Source organism: Colias philodice, chromosome 18, assembly GCF_061535455.1.
Source record: "Colias philodice isolate Cphi_HAF_F1 chromosome 18, ilColPhil1 Martin Lab GWU primary, whole genome shotgun sequence".
NCBI lineage: Eukaryota > Metazoa > Arthropoda > Insecta > Lepidoptera > Pieridae > Colias > Colias philodice.
In genome coordinates this window covers 10,183,658-10,203,487 of record NC_143103.1, presented here as the reverse complement: position 1 = coordinate 10,203,487, position 19,830 = coordinate 10,183,658, and the positions used below count along the sequence as shown (strand labels likewise).

Genomic DNA, 19,830 nt, shown 5'->3' with positions numbered 1-19,830 from the left:
GTCAGAATAAGGTATATGTTAGTAATATTTTTAATTACCTATATTACTTCGGTACATTAAACTGCATCTACCAAAAAATCATAGGTAGGTTCCTACATTTTAACGGACCTCTAAGCCAAACCGTCAACTGACATTATTATGTATTTTGGAAAAACCCATTGTTTCGTAATCTCCCCAGGCTCTCCACTCAACGACTCATTGAACGCTAAATTTTCTATGTCCATTGTAAAATCTATTATATAGGTTTTTGTTCAGCCACCACCCTTGACACTATTATGATTTACATCCACTTAAAATTCATAATGTGTTATTATTAATAATGCAACATTTTTATTTATGCAGCTATATAATGTATAACAGTATAATGGCTTCCATTTAAACCATGTTTGCAAGTGATGTACGATATTGGATAGATTACCTTATTTTTTTATTCAACGATTTGATTGTTGAGGTATGGTAGGTACATAAAATAAAACACATTATTTTATTATTTTATTTATTTAAACTGAGATTTGAATATACTCAGTAACGAAGTCTAGACTCTACACGAAAATAGAGCGCAATAGTCTGCACGATATGATTCCCAGCTGTATAGAAATATAAGTACATTCTGTTTCCATATCTCTGATAACAGTTTGAAATTAGTCACCTACTCGCTTGTAACAAGATTTCATAAAAATTCGTAGGAATACAGTTGCTTCTCATAAGCTATACCACAGTAGGTATGTAAGCTTTTAGACGATGAGAATAGGACATAATTTCAACCACAATTGTACAACAGGAACTAGATTTTAGGTGAACGTAATCTTTTATCAAGTCATGCATTAAATATTAATACAAATGTTTATTCTATAGAATCTATACATTTTAGTAAAAGTGAAGACTGAAGCCACAACAAACGCATAGTCCACATTTAAATAATAATTACAAAGCTTTCACATACAAAAGTGTAATAAAAATCAAAGAAACAATAGCATAAGAGGTCAGATGTAAGTCCATTTACCTTCAAAGGCTTTCAGCAATTGTATAACATGAAGGAATTCGCAAATCACAGCAACAATTCACATCAAACGATACGCTTTGTGTCTCGAGTACATTTCTCCATTGTTTTGTAAAATGCACCATTAGCGGGCAACATAAAGCCCGCCAAACGCGATGCCGGATCGCGCGCCATTTTGCGAGAGTGGGCGGAAGTTACGTTTTGAAATAGATTTGCGAAATTTTTATTTGATTGAATGTGTGTGGCATTTCGTTGTATTGATTATTGGAAAGTATAGCCTATGAGAACTGAACTGTAACAGGATCCTTTAAAATAATAAAGACCAACAATCAACATAGCTCTACGCCTCTACCTAAGCTTTCATTATTATTAGCAAAATATGTAAAACTTGTCTATTTTATAGGACGATAAACCTACGTAAAAATAAAATATAAGAACTTTACAATATAGAAGCTTAGCTGACTATGGAAAAGTGATAAATTATCTACCAATGCAAATTACCTATGCTTGAAATTACACATTTTCGAGTTTTAAGTCTCTTTTGAATTACCTAAGTGTACCTAATTAATCATTCTTTTCGAACCTCGATTTTAAGTAATAAGACAAAGTTTAGCCATTGGAAACCGGCTCGGCTCCAGGAAGACTCTCCACCTTGGACAAAAGCTCGTAGGTATTTCTAATTTCTATCGCGTTAATCTAGTACATTTACCCATCCATCCGAACTAAAAAAATCTTATTACCTATTGTTGATTATTATTCATACAATGTTCCTAGTTTCTATTGTTAAAAATATGGAACAAAGTTAGTATTGCAACTCAAATATAGAAAGAGTGGTGAGGCGACACTAATAGGTATTTATCTATCTATCTAATGTTATACGTTAATTTCGTCTTATTTATTTAATTTAAAAAAAAACTATTAGGTATAAACTACTCAGCCTCATACTTTAACAAAATAAGAATACATCCATACTAATATTATATGTAAATGCGAAAGTACCTAACTCTGTCTGTCTGTCTGTTACTCAATCACGCCTTAACTACTGAACCAATTTGCATGAAATTTAGCATAGAGATATTTTGATACCCGAGAAAGGACATAGGATAGGTTTTATCCCGGAAATCCTACGGGAACGGGTTTTTCTTTGAAAACGCGGGCGGAAAGCTAGTAGGAATACCTATATCAAATAGGTATATGCTTAGTATCTAGGTAAATATCCCGAAACAGTACAACACAGAAACAGTTTCTCATCTCACGTTTGTTAAATATTCCCTCCTCTACTTAAAATATCAAATATTTATTCATTAATTACAAACATGGAGAAAAAAACAAATCGTGTCTGGTACGCTGTTAATAGGGCCACCTGTCATGGCGTCTAAGGGCTTGTCAAAATATAATACAGAGTGAATGAGAATAGATTGAAATAAAAGGTATTTTATTGAAGAGTGATAATTTTACAAGTCATCTTGAATGTTCGTTTAGGGATGCGTAGACAAGGCAGAAATGTATCTCAGTTTTGACAAAATTTTAGACTGTATCGTGTTATTTAAAGCTTTTGCTTTTGAAATTGTTTTATATCAATTTATTTATTTAGTTTTTATACACAACAAATTAATATGAGGTTCCTTATATAATAAAAGATAAATACCTACGTTTGAACATAATATTTAGACCCAATTTCACCATTATTTTCTAAATCAAGCTGTAGCTGTAATGGACTGTTAAAAAAACTTTAAAATGTGGTTAAAATTAACATGTAGGTATTTTAACATCGTTGTCAACTCTACAGGTTCCAAGAAGGAAATTTAAAAGACCATTCTTTTAACGATCTGTTAAAAGAATGAACAGCGTGTTAACTTATAATAGAGCATGATGAAACTGGGTCTTAAAGTTGTAACTATTCACTATAATATATATTATACCTATAAATAAATATTCAATAGGTATAGATACCTAATCTATCCTTTAAGAAAGTATTTTTTATACATTGAGTCAAATAAGTTAAATCTGAAACCCTGGTTAAATGCATTATATCAATGTTATATTTCTATACATTAATGCGCCTTTCTGGTTATCAAGTGGTCGTTAATCCCCAGAAAATGATAAAAATAAAAAAAGACGGGTTGCACTCCGGGAGTGCCGGCAGAAGTGAAAACTTGATTATTAACGTTCAGCATGTTTGATATCCATCAGGTTTTTCATTCAGGTCACATGTCCTGACGCGAGTTTAAGATTTTATACCCAACGCCGCTAAAGAAGTTTTCACTTCAAAAATTTATTTGGCAAGACACACGTTGCCGATCAAGGTGGTTATTACACTGAAAGATTCTTCAGTTAAACAGATGTAAGTAGGTACAAATTATTAATATATTTTCGAGACTATATAAAACTATTAATATAAACCAAACCTTTTTTAAATTTCGCATCCATGCAATTGAATAGACCACTTGAATTTGAATAAACCATATGACCGATTTTGATGCAATTTGAAATTGTGATACCTAGACTTAAACAAGACAAGAAAACAAAACTCGATACAACTTTAATACGGGATGGAAATATGCATGCTGATCCACGATAAGTGATAACATGAAATTCACAGGAATCACAGGAGCGCAGCTGCGGATGGAAATCTTTTTTCTTACCTCGTAAAATATAGGTACCTTGGTAAGTATTGAATAAAAACTCATTACTAGCTGTGCCATAATATTACCAGCGGACGGACGAACACGATCAAAATAAAGCATTTCTATAGCCCACATGTGATACATACCTCTATTACTGTAAAGAAGACCTTCTACTTGTTCTTGTGAAAGAATAACATGCAGTATGTGCCTACATACCTATCTACATTCATCCACCTTCACAAACTTTCGCATTTTTTATATCAGGTAATAGGATAAAATTGTATAAGTTCTAAGGAAACTCTCCCATACTAAATGTAAATACACCCATATAAGTATTATTGTTATACGGAACCCATACAAAAAGGGCAGTCGTCGGTGGTCGCTCCCACCAGCTCGGAGTGGTAATGAGACGTCAGATGGTAAACCTTCATGACGAAGCACATAACTTGCTGTTGCGAATATTTTATTGTTCAATAATTTTTATTAGGTTAGTTAGACTAGCTCGCCCCGGAATCACACGGGTAGGTAGCTTTTTATGGGTTTTCATATCATTCATTAATTCATAAGGCGAAAAAAAATGTTGTGTGGTTTTATGAAACCACGGTAAAAGTGAAACTGTTCGAACGGTTCCGAACACTGCTTTGTGTAGCGCATGTCGAGTGACGGTCGGCTGCCGAGTAGGTATACCTACTCGGCAGCCGCGATACACGCGACATGCGCTATACAGACCAAAAAGTTTGAGACGATGTAATAAAAGTTTCACTTTAATAAAATAAAACTAAATCTATATACTATAATATATATATACCTATACAGGGTGTCCCAAAACTCAACGTCAAGCCAAAACGGGGCGACAGGATTGATTGTAGGTAACCATCATGAGAAAAATCTGAAAAAAATCTATCCCATGCAGTTTGAAAATTATGGGCATTTAAGAAAAACCTAAAAATTTGGTCAACCTGTACTTAACTATTTTTCGGTTTTTGGGATAGATTTTTTTTCAGATTTTTCTCATGATGGTTACAATCAATCCTGTCGCCCCGTTTTGGCTTGACGTTGAGTTTTGGGACACCCTGTATACTAAATCTATATATTATAACTAATCTATATACATATATAATATATCTTTAAGCTATTCTTGAGGTTTTAAAATAAATTTTATAGGTAACTAGCAGTCCGCCCCGGCTTCGCCCGTGGTACATGTTTACGTTTTCTCTTCATAAGGACTATCCTCGTACTTCAAGGAATATAATAAAAAAAGAATTATCGAAATCGGTTCAGCCGTTCTCGAGTTATGCGCTTACCAACACATTTTGTGATTCATTTTTATATATAAGATTAATGCGTAAGGTACGTACCTAGAATGTGCATATTGTAACTGTAATAATAATTACAGGAAATCAACGCCATTATAAGCTTAGGTACCTATAGCTCTACATCTTTCGGTTTGAATTCAATGAGAGCAAACTTAAAAAAATGTTATAAAACGGTCTACATACCTACTAAATCTACATGTAGGTAATATTCTAATACCAAATACCCTAACATTTTACTACCAACAACAACATCATCAAAGACAAAATAATAAAACGAATGTAAATATTTTTAACTATTACATTGTTTAAACGTTAAATCTACCGCTCAATGTGATTTAATTTGCAAGGAAATGTGCAATTGATTTATAATAGCACGTAAACCCGCAGGATGCCAGTAGTTCCTTAATAAATTCATTACAACGCACGCCCGTGCTCTATCGATTGTGGCCTCTTTGCCCGAACGTGCCAGAGACAATCGACGCGATGGCGCTTCTATACGCAGCGATACGCAACGAGAAAATAGCCTATAATCATCCAAACAGCTTCTAATTTGTACCTTATCCCCCCATAAATTGGATCCATATTCGTTCGTACCCCATCAACGGATGTAACGTTCCATGCCAAACACGTCGAAAAATAAATTTTCAAGCCAATGCCCGCCTACTGTGGGAAAATCGATCTAAATTTTTATACAACTAGGGACGAGAAACGCGGTTCGTGCAGGCCGCGATATAAAACCTTTTTGACAGTTAAGTTGACGCTCTTTGTCTCTGCCTCACTGTCAAGCGTACTTGTGTTTTCCCGCGTTTTTGTTCTAATTAGTCAGCCTCGGAGCCCCTCGACATTACAGACCTTGTGCGCGGCTGCAATAGCTATGTTATTAGTTATGTAGCGTTAATATTGTTCTGCATATCTTTGAAAATACTAGGTATATTACCTGGTATTGTCACAAAATGAGAGGCCAATTTAACTCGCTAGTTAGCTCTTACACGACTTGGATAATTGCCTAGCATTGTTCTAACGTGATGGCCTCATTATTAAATACTCCAGGATGAAATGAGAAAACTCTAGCTATTCAGTGAACAATACATTTCTAGGGCTAATTTAAAACAAGGCGAAAATAAACGTCATTATTTTTTGGATATGCTGTAGGGCCATAGACTGCAACGCATAATATAAAAGTAAAAAGTTTAAAAAGAAAAAACCCGGCAGCTAAAGAGGCTAGGTCATATTTATATTTTACTAGCGGTCCGCCCCGGCTTCGCCCGTGGTACATATTTACGTTTTCTCTACATAAAAACCATCCTCGTACTTCAAGGAATATAATAAAAAAAGAATTATCGAAATCTGTTCAGCCGTTCTCGAGTTATGCGCTTACCAACACATTTTGCGATTCATTTTTATATATAAGAGACGTAGTATATTATTATTAGTCTGTGATATAAGATAAAAATACAGTAGGGTAAAGAAACTCCGTCGCTTTGGTAACATTATGATTTCATGATATAATATTATCTATATTAGTATTTTGATTACATGTTCCACATGAGTACCTAGCCACATGAGTACCTAGATAAACTCTCTACGTCGAATAGAAACAAACATATTATATCTACAAATAAGGTTCAAGTTTTAGTTGAGTATAAATAACGAAACAAACTTGCATATATCTATTTAGAGGCTAAGAACTAACTAAAAAGTACCTAACATTTATTTATAGGACACAATAGAGAAAATGTGATCAATTATTATCTTACTATGATTCAAGGTACTAAGGAAATTGGTAGGTACCAACATCGCAAGCGGTATTGAACAATTAGGTTCCTGTTCCTCATGTATCTACTTACATTAAGCTCTTGGAAAACAAAGTAAATCCTCATCTCTTCCACGTGTTCTGTTAATTTTCAAATTTTAAGATTCTGAAATAAAATTTATCTCACAGGCAGATTGTAAATAGAAAAACGGCTTATTTTTGACACTTCTTTGGGTTTGGATTTTATTTGGTATATTTTTTTAATCATAAAAAGCATTCTGAACCCAAATGTTCACCTTTCCCAATAATATCATACCTCATATTTTCAATACAGACGTACTTATACTTATACTAAACACTATCCCTATTAATTATTATAAATGCGAAAGTAACTCTTACCTACTGTCTGTCTATCTGTCTGTCTGTTTCGCTTTCCCGCTTAAACCTCTCAACCGATTCTCCGATTTTCTGAAATTTGGCACAGACAATCTTGAGACCCTGAGAAAGAACATAGTCTACCTTTTATCAAAACACCACGCGGGCGTAGCCGCGGGCGGAAGCTAGTATTCTATAAGTAACAGACTTTCTACAAAGTCTATTCCTAGGTAGGTTAACTAAGACATCACTATTGATTCAGCACTTCAACTGTAAAAGCGTAACAGACAAATGGAGATACGCAATTGCAATATTAGTTTTGACTTTTGATAACTGTTTACAGTATCTCCAAGAGAAGAGAAAATCCTGTTAAAATTTCTCCTACTGCTTTGAAGATTAGTCGGAACTATCGCCAAATAGTCATGTCTGAAAAAAATGTGTACGGGCTAGCCGTATACATCCTGACTCAGCGCTTTACACGATCCTATTACATTACCGTAAAAACAACATCCTTACGAATCAACTATCAAATATCATTAATCATATCATATTATCATTAGTTTATAGCATTCAACAATAAAGTGATCAAAAGCTAGGTACCTATAACTGGTTTTACATCATCCTATCAAACTATCAATCTATCAACCTATCAACTAAAGGCATCATCATCATCAGCAGCCCACACAAAATGCTACTTATTGCGTAAGGGCTCTTATTTACGAAAGAATATACATAAAAACATAATATGTAATTAAATAATACTAGGGCTCTATTTATTCAAAACTTATAGAAACGTCTAAAGCCTTCAAGATAAAACATCGCCAAGTAAATGCATAAAACATTAACCAGAAATGCTTTCCCGGCAATTACAATTTACCCAACCCCACCGTCTTAACCCCATGAATGGGAAATCTTACCCTGTATTCATGGCAACCCCTAACAATGCTGACAAATTTGTTTACAGCCTCACCCCTTGCAGGGTTTATTTATGACTTCCTATGAAAATAACAGGAATCGAGGTCTATTACCGAGAGTATCGTGTTATGTGTGGAAAATATTTAGTTTTATCCATGTTTTATCGTTATTTGTGAAGGAATTTTCGATTGGTAAAGTTTTGGATTAAATAGTTTAAAAATGCGTATTTATATAATATGTAGTGCATTTTACTGTGACCTGCTAAAAATCTCATACCTAGCTAATTTGGTTCTTCTTTTTATTTTGCCAGAAAATGCCCATTTCAATTATTTACCGTTGTAATTATAAATTGACAGATGAGATTGAGATGACACGCATCAGGCAGTAGTTTTTACTATCTTGGGAGTCCCTCTTTGCATTTATATTAGACTAGCGGTCCGCCCCAGCTTCGCCCGTGGTACATATTTACGTTTTCCGGGATAAAATATAGCCAATACGGATTCGAAGAATCCCTCTAAGTAATGGTAAAAGAAATTTTGAAATCAGTCCAGTAGTTTTTGAGCCTATTCAATACAAACATACAAAAATACAAAGGTTTCCCCTTTATAATATTAGTATAGAGTATAGATGATTGCTTAAAAAAAAATGATTAAACCTAATATTTCAATCTGGGCATTGATCCAGTGAGTTTTTATAAGACAGTGCGCGCACGAGCAACTTTGTCTCCGCAACTATTTTGTCTCCGCAACTATTTTGTCTCTCCCACCTATGGGCTAGTATGAAAGTGCGCGCACGTAGCGACGCAACTCCCCATACAAATTGATGGGAGAGACAAAATAGTTGCGGAGACAAAGTTGCTCGTGCGCGCTAGCTCTAAGGGCTGATAAAAATTTAAGAAAATCAGTCTGACAGGATATTGAATATTTTCACTAATCCGTAAAAAGAATCAATCAGTGAAACAGATGACAATCTGATGGACATTAAAATCTGTTGATACTTACACTTTGTGAAAAGCTTTTCTATCCGAAAGTAAAAAGCTACCAGAAAAGCAGCTTTTTCTTTCATTTTTTATTCCAGCGAGCTTTAACCAAGAAAAACTAAAACATCTCTTCAGCAGTGTCCTTATAAAGCTTATATTTTTATTTATTTTTTGATATTATTTATCGTCTATATACTTAGGTATAAATAGTCCTTCATAGAAAACTAAATGATTTAATGACTAGCTAACGACTTCGTGTGCTCTCAAAGGAATATTTTAACATTATTTATTGGTGAGATAAGTAAATATGATCATCACGGTACAAAGTACAAACCACCAACGGAATGCTAGTTCTTAAACATTTCAAGTTATCAGCTGGGAAGAAATTATTGGCCATGGCCAGCAGCTTAAGAATCATTGTCTAAGTGTGCATATTTTAGTAGGTACCTAGGTATATATCCTATACTTTTCACCTAACTCTCTATTTCATAGACAAAATAAAAAATCCCATTTCGACATCTTCCTCGACTATTTTCATGTAATTTTCTAGAGCTTTGTGTAAATTTCAGATTCGTTATAGAATTTTCGAGATTCATGTACCAGGGTCACATGGTGAGTGGCCTATCGTTGATCGATGCGGATCTGCGACGTGCTAACCTTTGTTAAGTTTGAATCTATACTATATACCTACTTCTGTCGGTGTTAGATAGCCCATTCATTGAGGAAGCCTATAGGCATATAATATCATCACGCTAAGACCAACAGGAGCGTAGCCACGTGGGTGAAACCGCGGGGCACAGCTAGTCCTGGATACTAATATTATAAATGCGAAAGTAACTCTGTCTGTCTGTCTGTTACTCAATCACGCCTAAACTACTGAACCAATTTGCATGAAATTTGGTATGGAGATATTTTGATACCCGAGAAAGGACATAGGCTACCTTTTATTGCGAAATATGTACCACGGGCGAAGCCGGGCCGGACTACTAGTAGTTTATAAAGATCTTATATCTATACTATCATGTGTTTGTTGACTAATATTTAATTGTAAGTATGTATACATACCTACTATACCTGTTAGGTAAGATTGCATTGCAAGTTGTAAGTTTATAACATACATAATAGACTAGCTTTCACCCGACTCTACATCCGCGAAGTCACTCCCTCCTCAGGTCTCAAAATATTTTTGTGCAAAATCTCATCCAAATCGGTTCAGAGGTTTAGGCGTGAAGACGAAGTAGAAACGGACAGACAGACAGGCAAACAAACGGAGTTACTTTCGCATTTATAGTATCTATTAGTAGGATTACCTATTATTTATCTTAGGTTATATTGAAAAAAGATCGAAATATTTTGTCTGATTTTGCTATTAAATCTAACAAGAGTGGGTATTATATTATATTACGTATTTATAAAAATTTATGTAATTTAAAAAAATTGACTTTCATTAGGACTCTTATTATAGTCCAATCATTATATACATTTAAACAAGAAAGTGAATTTAATTGCGCATCTAATTTTTTGATATATTGTAGATAGGGGATACCTAGAAAAGCTTAATTTGAGTTTTTCGGCCAAGATTTCCTATGAGCTTTCGTCGCCATCTTGAAAACTTGGTTTTTCGGCAATAACTCGGCTATCCGATGAAATTCGGAAATCACTTATAAGACACTTTTTGTTCTTTTTTATGCTCTACAATTAAGTCTTGACCATTTTTACCGTATCTTATACAAAAAATTAGATGCGCAAATTCACTTTCTTTTATTTGCCTTTTTTTCGGACGAAATGACTGGACTATTAGGAAAGTAGCAAATAAAAATGTGTTAAAATTTTTCATCTGTTTCCATTACAATAGTTATGAAGACCTCCAGAAAGAGAAATATATTTTCTGTAAATTAAAAAAACATAACCTAACTAAGTGTCAAAGGAGATTAAATAAAACAATTCATTTCGTTCAATTTTTATTTAACCATAAACAAATCCGTGAAGCCAAATTACACGAAAATGCAATTACATCGCTCAAGTGACGTAAATTGTAACACGAGTTACCTATATATGAAACACGTAGCGCTCTGAAGAGGCCAATAGTTTTCAATTTCACCTCCCTCACCTGTCCCTCTCAGTTAATCCACCATTTTATTAGCCTAGGCCCTCTCTAATACCGCGCACGTGCACAATTCCCTACCTTTGTTCTATCGAAATTGCAACTCGCATTTGAAACAATCCAAGCACCGAACACATCTCTTCCATTTACAACTTTATCGTCAGTCAAAAGAGTTTAAATTCCAAAAACAGGAATGGCGACTTGACATTTTTCGGCGCGCGTTCCGCCATGTTATTATTTCGTTTTGGCGGGCCGTGACTGACGTATAGTATAACAAAGGCGATGTTGCCATGCGGAATAAACTGTTATACGTTATGAGAGATTATAGGGTAATCTGGGAATATTGAAGACAATAAAATGAGCTTACAAGGTTGAGAGGGGCTTGCACAAAGGTAAACGTTTAGCGATGAATTACCTCCCTTCAAACAAAGGGAATCAATCAACTTTTTTTGCTACTTTGCTTTTTGTTTTGCATCAAAATATTCAATCTTATCTATGAAATGAATAAAAACACATTTAAAACTCGTAAATTTTTATTAATTTTTATAAATCGAAATTCATTACACCTTTTGTCGTTATAATTACAAATTCCTTTTTATTATTAATTCTATTATTTATAATAATTATTGTAATCGTAGATAATAACGTATCTATAGCCTAGCTAAATAATTACATCGGTCTAAATGTGGAAAATATAAATTAAGTTACAAAACGTTACTTAAAAAACTTAATAAAGTTAAGCTTATTGCTATGTTTTAATATTTTAGTTTAGGATTCTCCCAAACCCTATGGTGATAGGTACAAATGTTTTAAATTTCCCTACTTTATTTACAATGTAAAATAAATATGACAAAAATTAAGTACACAGTCGACGACGTCTTTAGCGAGATGAAAATATTTTAAGACCAACTTGTGCTCTAAGATTTAATCTCAAGGAAGAAAAATGAAAGAAAAACAGCTAGAAATACGCTATGATTTTTATGATGAAAATTAAAGATAGAGACAAGAATTTTGGAGTAGGTACAAAATAAAACAACCTTATTATCATTAGTGAAACATAAAGCTACATTTAGCAAATATCGTTAATTGTTATTTATTGCTCATAGTCTGTTATAATTACGAAATCTAATCTAACAAAATGAACACTAAACATTTATTAAAAGATTGGTTCGTTGTTTAAAATTTTACACTAAATCTAATGATTAAATGCAACTATTGGACGTACCGGTTCAAAATAAACAAAAAAATATTCATATAAATTATTTATTTCTCACAAATAAATATTCTGATAATATAATATGAGAATGTGTAAAATATGAGGAAAGTTGGAAAAATAACCCGTGTATCATGGTAATATTTACTTTTTTAATTAGTTTGCAGTTGAAACTCGGAAGCTGTATCAGAAATGTCATATTTTTTCAACTTTTCTCATCGCTGTTAGTGAAATATGTATTAGAATTGTACGTATGACATAATCTTAAACAAGATGTTAAAATATTCATCTATCAATAATGTTAGCTACGTATTTACACGAATCTATCTACACACGCACAAAACACTGACCGTAAATCATAAATTATACTATTCACACAACAATTAACTACTTTGTTATTTACAATTGCTGAAAATCTGATTTCGCAAGCTGCAATATTTCCATATCTACGTATACCGTTAATATTGGTTGAAAACAATCGCTCTATTACAGGAAAGGAATCGGAAAATGAAAGTCGTCAAATCCTTAATCGTGCTTATCTATTACTATTTACAGTACCCTCCTCCGGCTGCGGTATCAACAAGGTTTCACTTTTGAAAGTCCACAAATGTCCACTAGTTCTATCACTCACTGGTCGCTAACCCGACGCTTTACCAGTGACAATGTTCCTAAAAGAGACAGAAACGAATTTGAACCGAATTCAACAAAACACATCGAAACACCGTCTAGATGTTTCAACTAATCAAAGTACATCTCCTCCTTGAACATTGTCTCGTGGTAAAGCTGTGGGAACTTCTACCAGGCCCGGCCCTGGAGGGGCAGGTAGCCGGAGCACTGCTGCTGGTAGGCGGCGGGCTGCCGGTAGGAGGCCAGCGGGTTGCTGCAGGCGGGCTGCGTGGGCTGCGTGGTGTAGCCCGACGTGGGCGTGGCGCAGTGGCTGTGCGCGGGCGAGGACGACTCGCCCGAGCCGCACGGCTTGCCGTCCTTCACCAGCACGGGCACCGCCACCCGCCGGGGGGATGATGATGACTGCCGGGAAGTGGAGTGTTAATAGTGTGTTATATGTTTGGTAGCTGTAGAGATACTTCATATTATCTACTAGAGCCAATATAAATATAACAAGACTCAAATATAACAAGTATCTTAGGTCATGAGGGGAAATTAAGCAAATAGGTATACTTGAATATAAATAAAAATTTCATATAAATAAAACTCTTTGTCTTAAATGTAGGTATATGTTTTTTTTATTGACCCAATAGCAGCAATCCTATTACTGAAAAGAAACGTAGGTAATAGAAGAATTCCATTTAATTTCTCTTGATTCAGAAAAACAAAACATCGATCTCTACAGTATTGAAATAATGAATAAAGTCTGCACTAATACGTATAACAAAAGCCCGTTCAAAACAGAACCGAACCTAGTAATAATAATATAAATATAAAATTAATTCACTCGAAGCGAAGGCTTAAAATGAAGGGCTGTCGTCATTAAAATTATACAACAAAATTGTCGAGAGCCGCCTACTGGTGTTAACAATCAAAAAGTCGATCGGAGTTCCCGCTCGCGCAAATTGAGGCAATCGTCGGAGGTTGGCAACTCCGGCACGTGCCGTTGGGGTGGTAACGCGTTCCATTTCATTGCAAATATCATTATTTTTGTTAGGATCGGTTTTTAATAATGATCATTTTGTTTGATGGAGTTTTTAGTTATACGATTCTATTTGATGTCGCTACCGAAGTTAAATTATTAATCAAAGATAAATAAAATGTTATAAAATATAGTACATAATATATTCGGATAAAAATATGTAAGTATGAGAAAAGAGGCATACAAATATAAAGATACATACATTATTAAATACTAGTTATTGTCATCACGTTAAATCAAATTTAACGAACAAAACTGGTGTAAGAAGAAAGTACGAAATCGGTCTAACTAAAAATTTTACCTCTTTAGAATTTACCTATGATAGAAGAAATATTATGAAACCAAGATTTTTTAAGACCCTAAATTTGACAAAAAATTATTATCTACCAACATTGCAAAATTTAGCCACACACTCATCTCAATCTCCCATCTCAGCAATTTAAATGTCTAATAAAAATCCTGGTCAAAAGGGTCTTTCAAAGCGTGCCTAATTACCAAATATTCAAATCTGACGTTGATAGTTCGATTCGCAGGGTTGCCAGCTCAGGTGCGGGCCCCGTATCCCGGGGGAGATCGCAATCAAGAGGCCAACCTAGCGCTGACTACACGATTTTATCGTCACTTTAAATATTCATTATTCAATACCTGAATAATAAAGGGTGCTTTGTGTACCGATTGAGATGCGTTAGAATGTAAAATGACTTGGGAGTGAGACCCGTATCTTGAATGGACGATTTTGGTTTGACGTACGGTTATGAGTTCACATGTATTGACATCGCTTTTAAATATACGATTTACAGCGAGTGGTTAATGGAATGCTTTGTGTAATTATAAGGATTTGTAAACAATGCATGTTGTACAGACAATAATAATAAGTGAATCATGTCGTGTAGGTAGGTATTATAGACTTTACTATCCTTCAATATTTTAGACAATTCATTGTAATAAACAGGTATACAATAGGTACAATTTCTGTAATAACAATAAGAACTAGATTGGCACTGATTGAAGAAGGATAAAAATATCCAAAGTATTGATTTGTACCAAGTTCCCATGAAATTTTTATGATAACATAATAAAAGTCTGAAAGTAAATTCATCTAACCTGATTGTGCTGATTTTGTTCCGCCATTGCCTTTTCTTTCGCCTGTCTCTTACATTTATAGCGATGATTTTGAAACCATATTTTCACCTGAAACAAAACATGAATTAGAGCTTCAGTACTAACGTGGTGTCGCGTGAAATGTATAAAATATTATGAAAAGTATTTCATTTATTAAGATTATATTACGATGAAAAGGTTTAACCGCTAAGGGCTATTCAGAAACATAATATATAATACATTACACGACGCAGTGGCGTAGGTTTTCTTATTCTTTTCTTGATCTTTATAAAACATAAGTGGGCGAAAGCGTTTTTAAAAAGTTTTTAATATAAGCTCTCCATTGAGAGCTAAAATTCTTTAGCTCTTCAAGTAAAATAATCTTGATTTTAATAAGAACGATGAGATAGTAAATAATTTATTTCATATAGCTTGAAATAATTAATGTGATCGCAGTAAAACTCGTTCATATTGAACTACGATACTATATTCCTATATCGTAAACTAGTTCACGAATTGTATCAATGAAAGTTTTGATTCAATAATTTATATAATTACCTACTAAGTATAGGGTACGTGGCTTTCTGCTCTTATAAAAAAGCATCAGCTCAATAAGATTTAAAATCGGGCAACACTAGCTGTAATTTAAAATGTGACAGACGGGTTAACTCCATCTCCATTTGGCGAATGTCAACACGAGCCTCTGGCCGCGTCTGACCTCTGAAATTAGCGCTAGTGCACGCTACAGCACAGTCAACACTCTACCTTAATGACGAAAGAATAAACAGCGCATGTTTGTCCCAAGCGGGCAGCCTTTGTCTACGCGCACTCGAAACGCAGCAAAATATACTTTATTTATTATTTATACAAGTTTCCTCTGTTTATTCTTTGAAATGGATGTGTGCCGTACGCGATCGTTCCGTTACAAATCCGCCATTTTGCCCGATAGATCCGTTATGAAAATACATTTGTAGCTACTTGGAAAAATTCGATATTATTTGTTTATGTTGGTAGAGAGTAGACCTGTTAACTGTGGGAATGTTGGCAGCGATGACGTGCGTTTTTGTCTATGGCGTGTTTCTCTAGTTATTTATGACTTCGCTAGGTGGGAGAGAGTTAATGAACGGGTCCCGTCAGCGGGCGTCGCTTATTGCACTCCGCCGAGGCTTGGACGCTCTCTAGTCAAGTACTTTCTTTTCAATCTTCTTGTGCATAATGCTCCGTGTTTCTTTCTACGCACTCTTCATCCGAGAGCGCCATTCAATTATTTGTTTTGCTTCTAAATGACTGTTGTTTCGATGCGACATTTTTGACGAGCCGGAGAATTTATCTAATGTTTTGAGATTTACACCCACTTGAGGTTTAGTCATAACATTTTCCACGATCACCTTTAGTTCTGACTACTGGAATATTTTTAGCTGGATTTAGAGGACCATTTACCGTATAAGAATATTTTTTTTACAAAAAATATTTTATGAGACGACTTAATTTCACTTTAAATAAATAGGGTAAATTAAGATAGAACCTGGCCACCCAACCGGCTGTCATTCTAACATGACAACTAAATTTTGGCGCCATTATTGAAAAACCACAGATATTTAATAAACTCATTTGTATTTTTATGCAAAGGGCATAGAGTTTATTTTCACATGTTGTATTTTCGTAAACATGCGTAGGTGTTCCGTTCCTGCGAACCATGACTTGCAGTAATGAAGCCACAATTATTATAATAAAGATGCTCTCGTATTTGTTTAGCTCTTCATTTGTTGCAGAGATTTCGAGTTTATTTTTTGTTCCCTAACGTGTTATTTGTGTTGACAGATGACGTGGAAGAGGAATAATTACGTTAACTAGGGTTTTATGGACATTTATAGGTATGATGCGTATTAAACAAAATGTATTGGTAATTAGGTAAACGTTACAATAGTGGACATAGTGGTCATCTAGATAGAGTCAAATATGTTATTATTATACCCACATCTATACTAATATTGTAAAGCTGAAGAGTTTGTTTGTTTGTTTGAACGGGCTAATCTCGGGAATTACTGGTCCGATTTGAAAAATTATTTCGGTGTTAGATAGCCCATTTATCGAGGAAGGCTATAGGCAATATTATATCATCTCGCTAAGACCAACAGGAGCGGAGCACTGCGGGTGAAACCGCGGAGCACAGCTAGTAACTAATAAAATTAATATGCTTCCGTCATCGTTTTCGTACACTGTAGCCTGTAGGGTAGTTAAATACTATACTTAAAGATTAAAATATCAAAATCTTTTTAAGATCAAATCAATGCAAAAGAAAACATTTTTTTCTATTTGTAAAATAATATTTTTAGCACTAAAAAAAGCTAGCAATTAGCAATGTTGGTTGAATTCAATTCCAATTTATAATATCTCGCAGAAGGAACGTGGGTAAACCAAGTTAAGACATACGACATTATATTTTGTGAATGTAAAATGATTTGGCGATTTGTAATCTGACAACTGATTTGTGACGCGTGATTAGAGATAGAATTAAAGGAGATATTGTGTTCGACGTTAAATAAACAGACTGTCAAACGATCAATACCTTTCATTTAATCTGTACTTATGTCAATACGAGTTTGGTTAAACAACTTTCGACCTTGCTACCTGGTAATAAGCGCCATGGTATGAACGTGACGGAATGCGACATTGTAGAATATTGTTTTTACAGTTGTGTTGCCATTTATTGGTTATATTTTGTATTTCCAGGTGAATGAGAATAATACGAACCTATTTTATTATTCGCGGAATAGATATTTTTATAAATAAAAATTAAACTTATTAAGTACCTTCTTACCGCCCGCGGCTTCGCCCGCGTTTTTAAAGAAAAACCCGTTCCCGTAGGATTTCCGGGATAAAACCTATCCTATGTCCTTTCTCGGGTATCAAAATATCTCTAAACCAAATTTCATGCAAATTGGTTCAGTAGTTACTTTCGCATTTATAATATTAGTATGGATTGTGTCAGAATTTGTTTATTGAAAAAAAAAAAATAATATGCAGCCAATTTCACCGCTTTTGGTAAAAGACATGTTGAAAATGTATGTTACAAACTTCTAGTATGTATTATGTATGTACCACTCTTGTACATGAGTACAACACAAAGTACAAGAGTGGTAAGAATTATCCCCACTACATAATACCTACTTATATTAATTTTATTAATATTATAAATGCAAACTATTATGTCTGTATGTCTGTCTCTTCGTTCTAAACTACTGCAACTATTTGGATGGAAATTGATTCAGAGATTGTTTTAGACTTGTGAAAGGACATAATATAGATTTTATACCGGACGCGGAAGTCCCACAGAAACATAAACTATGCGGGATATTTTTTACAACGCGGGTGAAGCTGCGGGCGGACAGCTAGCAAAGTATAATGCTAGACTCCAGTTACTATATTCTAAAGATTTTTCAAGTGAAAGTATTAGGTAGGTACTTTCACTTGAAAAATCTTTGCAATATTTACAAGCATTAGCTACATCTACAATCTACATAGCCACATAGGTACCATAAAGGCATTCAGTTATCAGTGAATGTTTATATTTTATTTATAGGTACCTAGCCTTTTCTCTACTCTTTTAGATACTCCGTGGAAAAGTGTCATCAATGTAATTTAATAAACGTACCTAAAAACAAGGGCAACTATAAGATTACTAGATTTCCGCCCGCGGCTTCGCCCGCGTTTTCAAACAAAAGCCAGCATAGTTCCCGTTCGCGTGGGATTTCCGGGATAAAACCTACTCTATGTGTTAATCCAAGTTACCCTCTATATGTGTGCTAAATTTCATTGTAATCGGTTCAGTAATATTTGCGTGAAAGAGTAACAAACACACACAGGTCACAGACACACATCCTCACAAACTTTCGCATTTATAATATTAGTAGGATAGCTGTTTCCGGAAATTCTAACAATACCTACGCAATAATCATCTATAATAATTATATAGTCTCAACTCCCAACACGCCCCCGTCTCTCCCTTGCCCGTGAAGCGTGAAACATGTAGGTACATAGACTACAAAATTAATAAACTGATTAGTATGATCAAAACGATATTATAACGTTTTTTAAATAATGTTTGTTTATGGCGGGGGAAATTTTGAATTGTTTGAGATTGTGATTAGAGATTAACAGATAATAAATATTTATTTATGAGTTTTATGATTGAATGTTTTTTCTCATTGATGTTGAATTTCGTTGATATTTAGATGATCTTTTGTTAATCCATACTAAAATTATAAATGCGAAAGTAACTCTGTCTGTCTGTCTGTTACTCATTCACGCCTAAACTACTGAACCAATTTTCATGAAATTTGGTATGGAGATATTTTGATACCCGAGAAGAGACATAGGCATCTTTTTATCCCAGGAAAATGACGCAATCCCGGAAATCCCACGGGAACGGGAACTATGCGGGTTTTTCTTTGACTGCGCGGGCGAAGCCGCGGGCGGAAACCTAGTATAATTATAGAATTTAGACTGTTGAGTAAATAAATTATGCGATGATAGAACTACAATAAATACCTACCGCCTAAGATAATGCGACGGGAAGATGTTTATAAACGACTAGCAATGCCCTGCGGTTTCACCCGCATAGATAGCGATATCGTTACAGTGAAAAGTCTACTATAGGTCGGACTATAGGTTTAATTTTTAATCACATGAAAATCACCTTTACCCCGTCCCGCACTACGGCCTTTTTTTTTGTTTTAGTGGGGAAATCTTTCATAGATACCCACGGCCTCCGGGGGAGGGGCCGTGTCGGATTCCTA

At 34.5% G+C, this 19,830-nt stretch overlaps 1 protein-coding gene across 1 annotated transcript in view; it reads right to left on the bottom strand.

Annotated features, from left to right (window-relative positions):
• Positions 1-11,655: 11,655 nt before the first annotated feature.
• The window catches only part of LOC149480727 (thyroid transcription factor 1-like), a 47,201-nt gene continuing 39,026 nt past the window's right edge, over positions 11,656-19,830 (bottom strand). Inside the window, exons 5-6 of the mRNA XM_089706788.1 lie at positions 15,035-15,121; positions 11,656-13,311 (exon numbers count right to left, since the gene is read on the bottom strand). Of these exons, the coding sequence (XP_089562914.1) occupies positions 13,078-13,311; positions 15,035-15,121 (321 nt within the window). The 3' untranslated portion in view covers positions 11,656-13,077. The remainder of the gene's footprint in view (positions 13,312-15,034; positions 15,122-19,830) is intronic.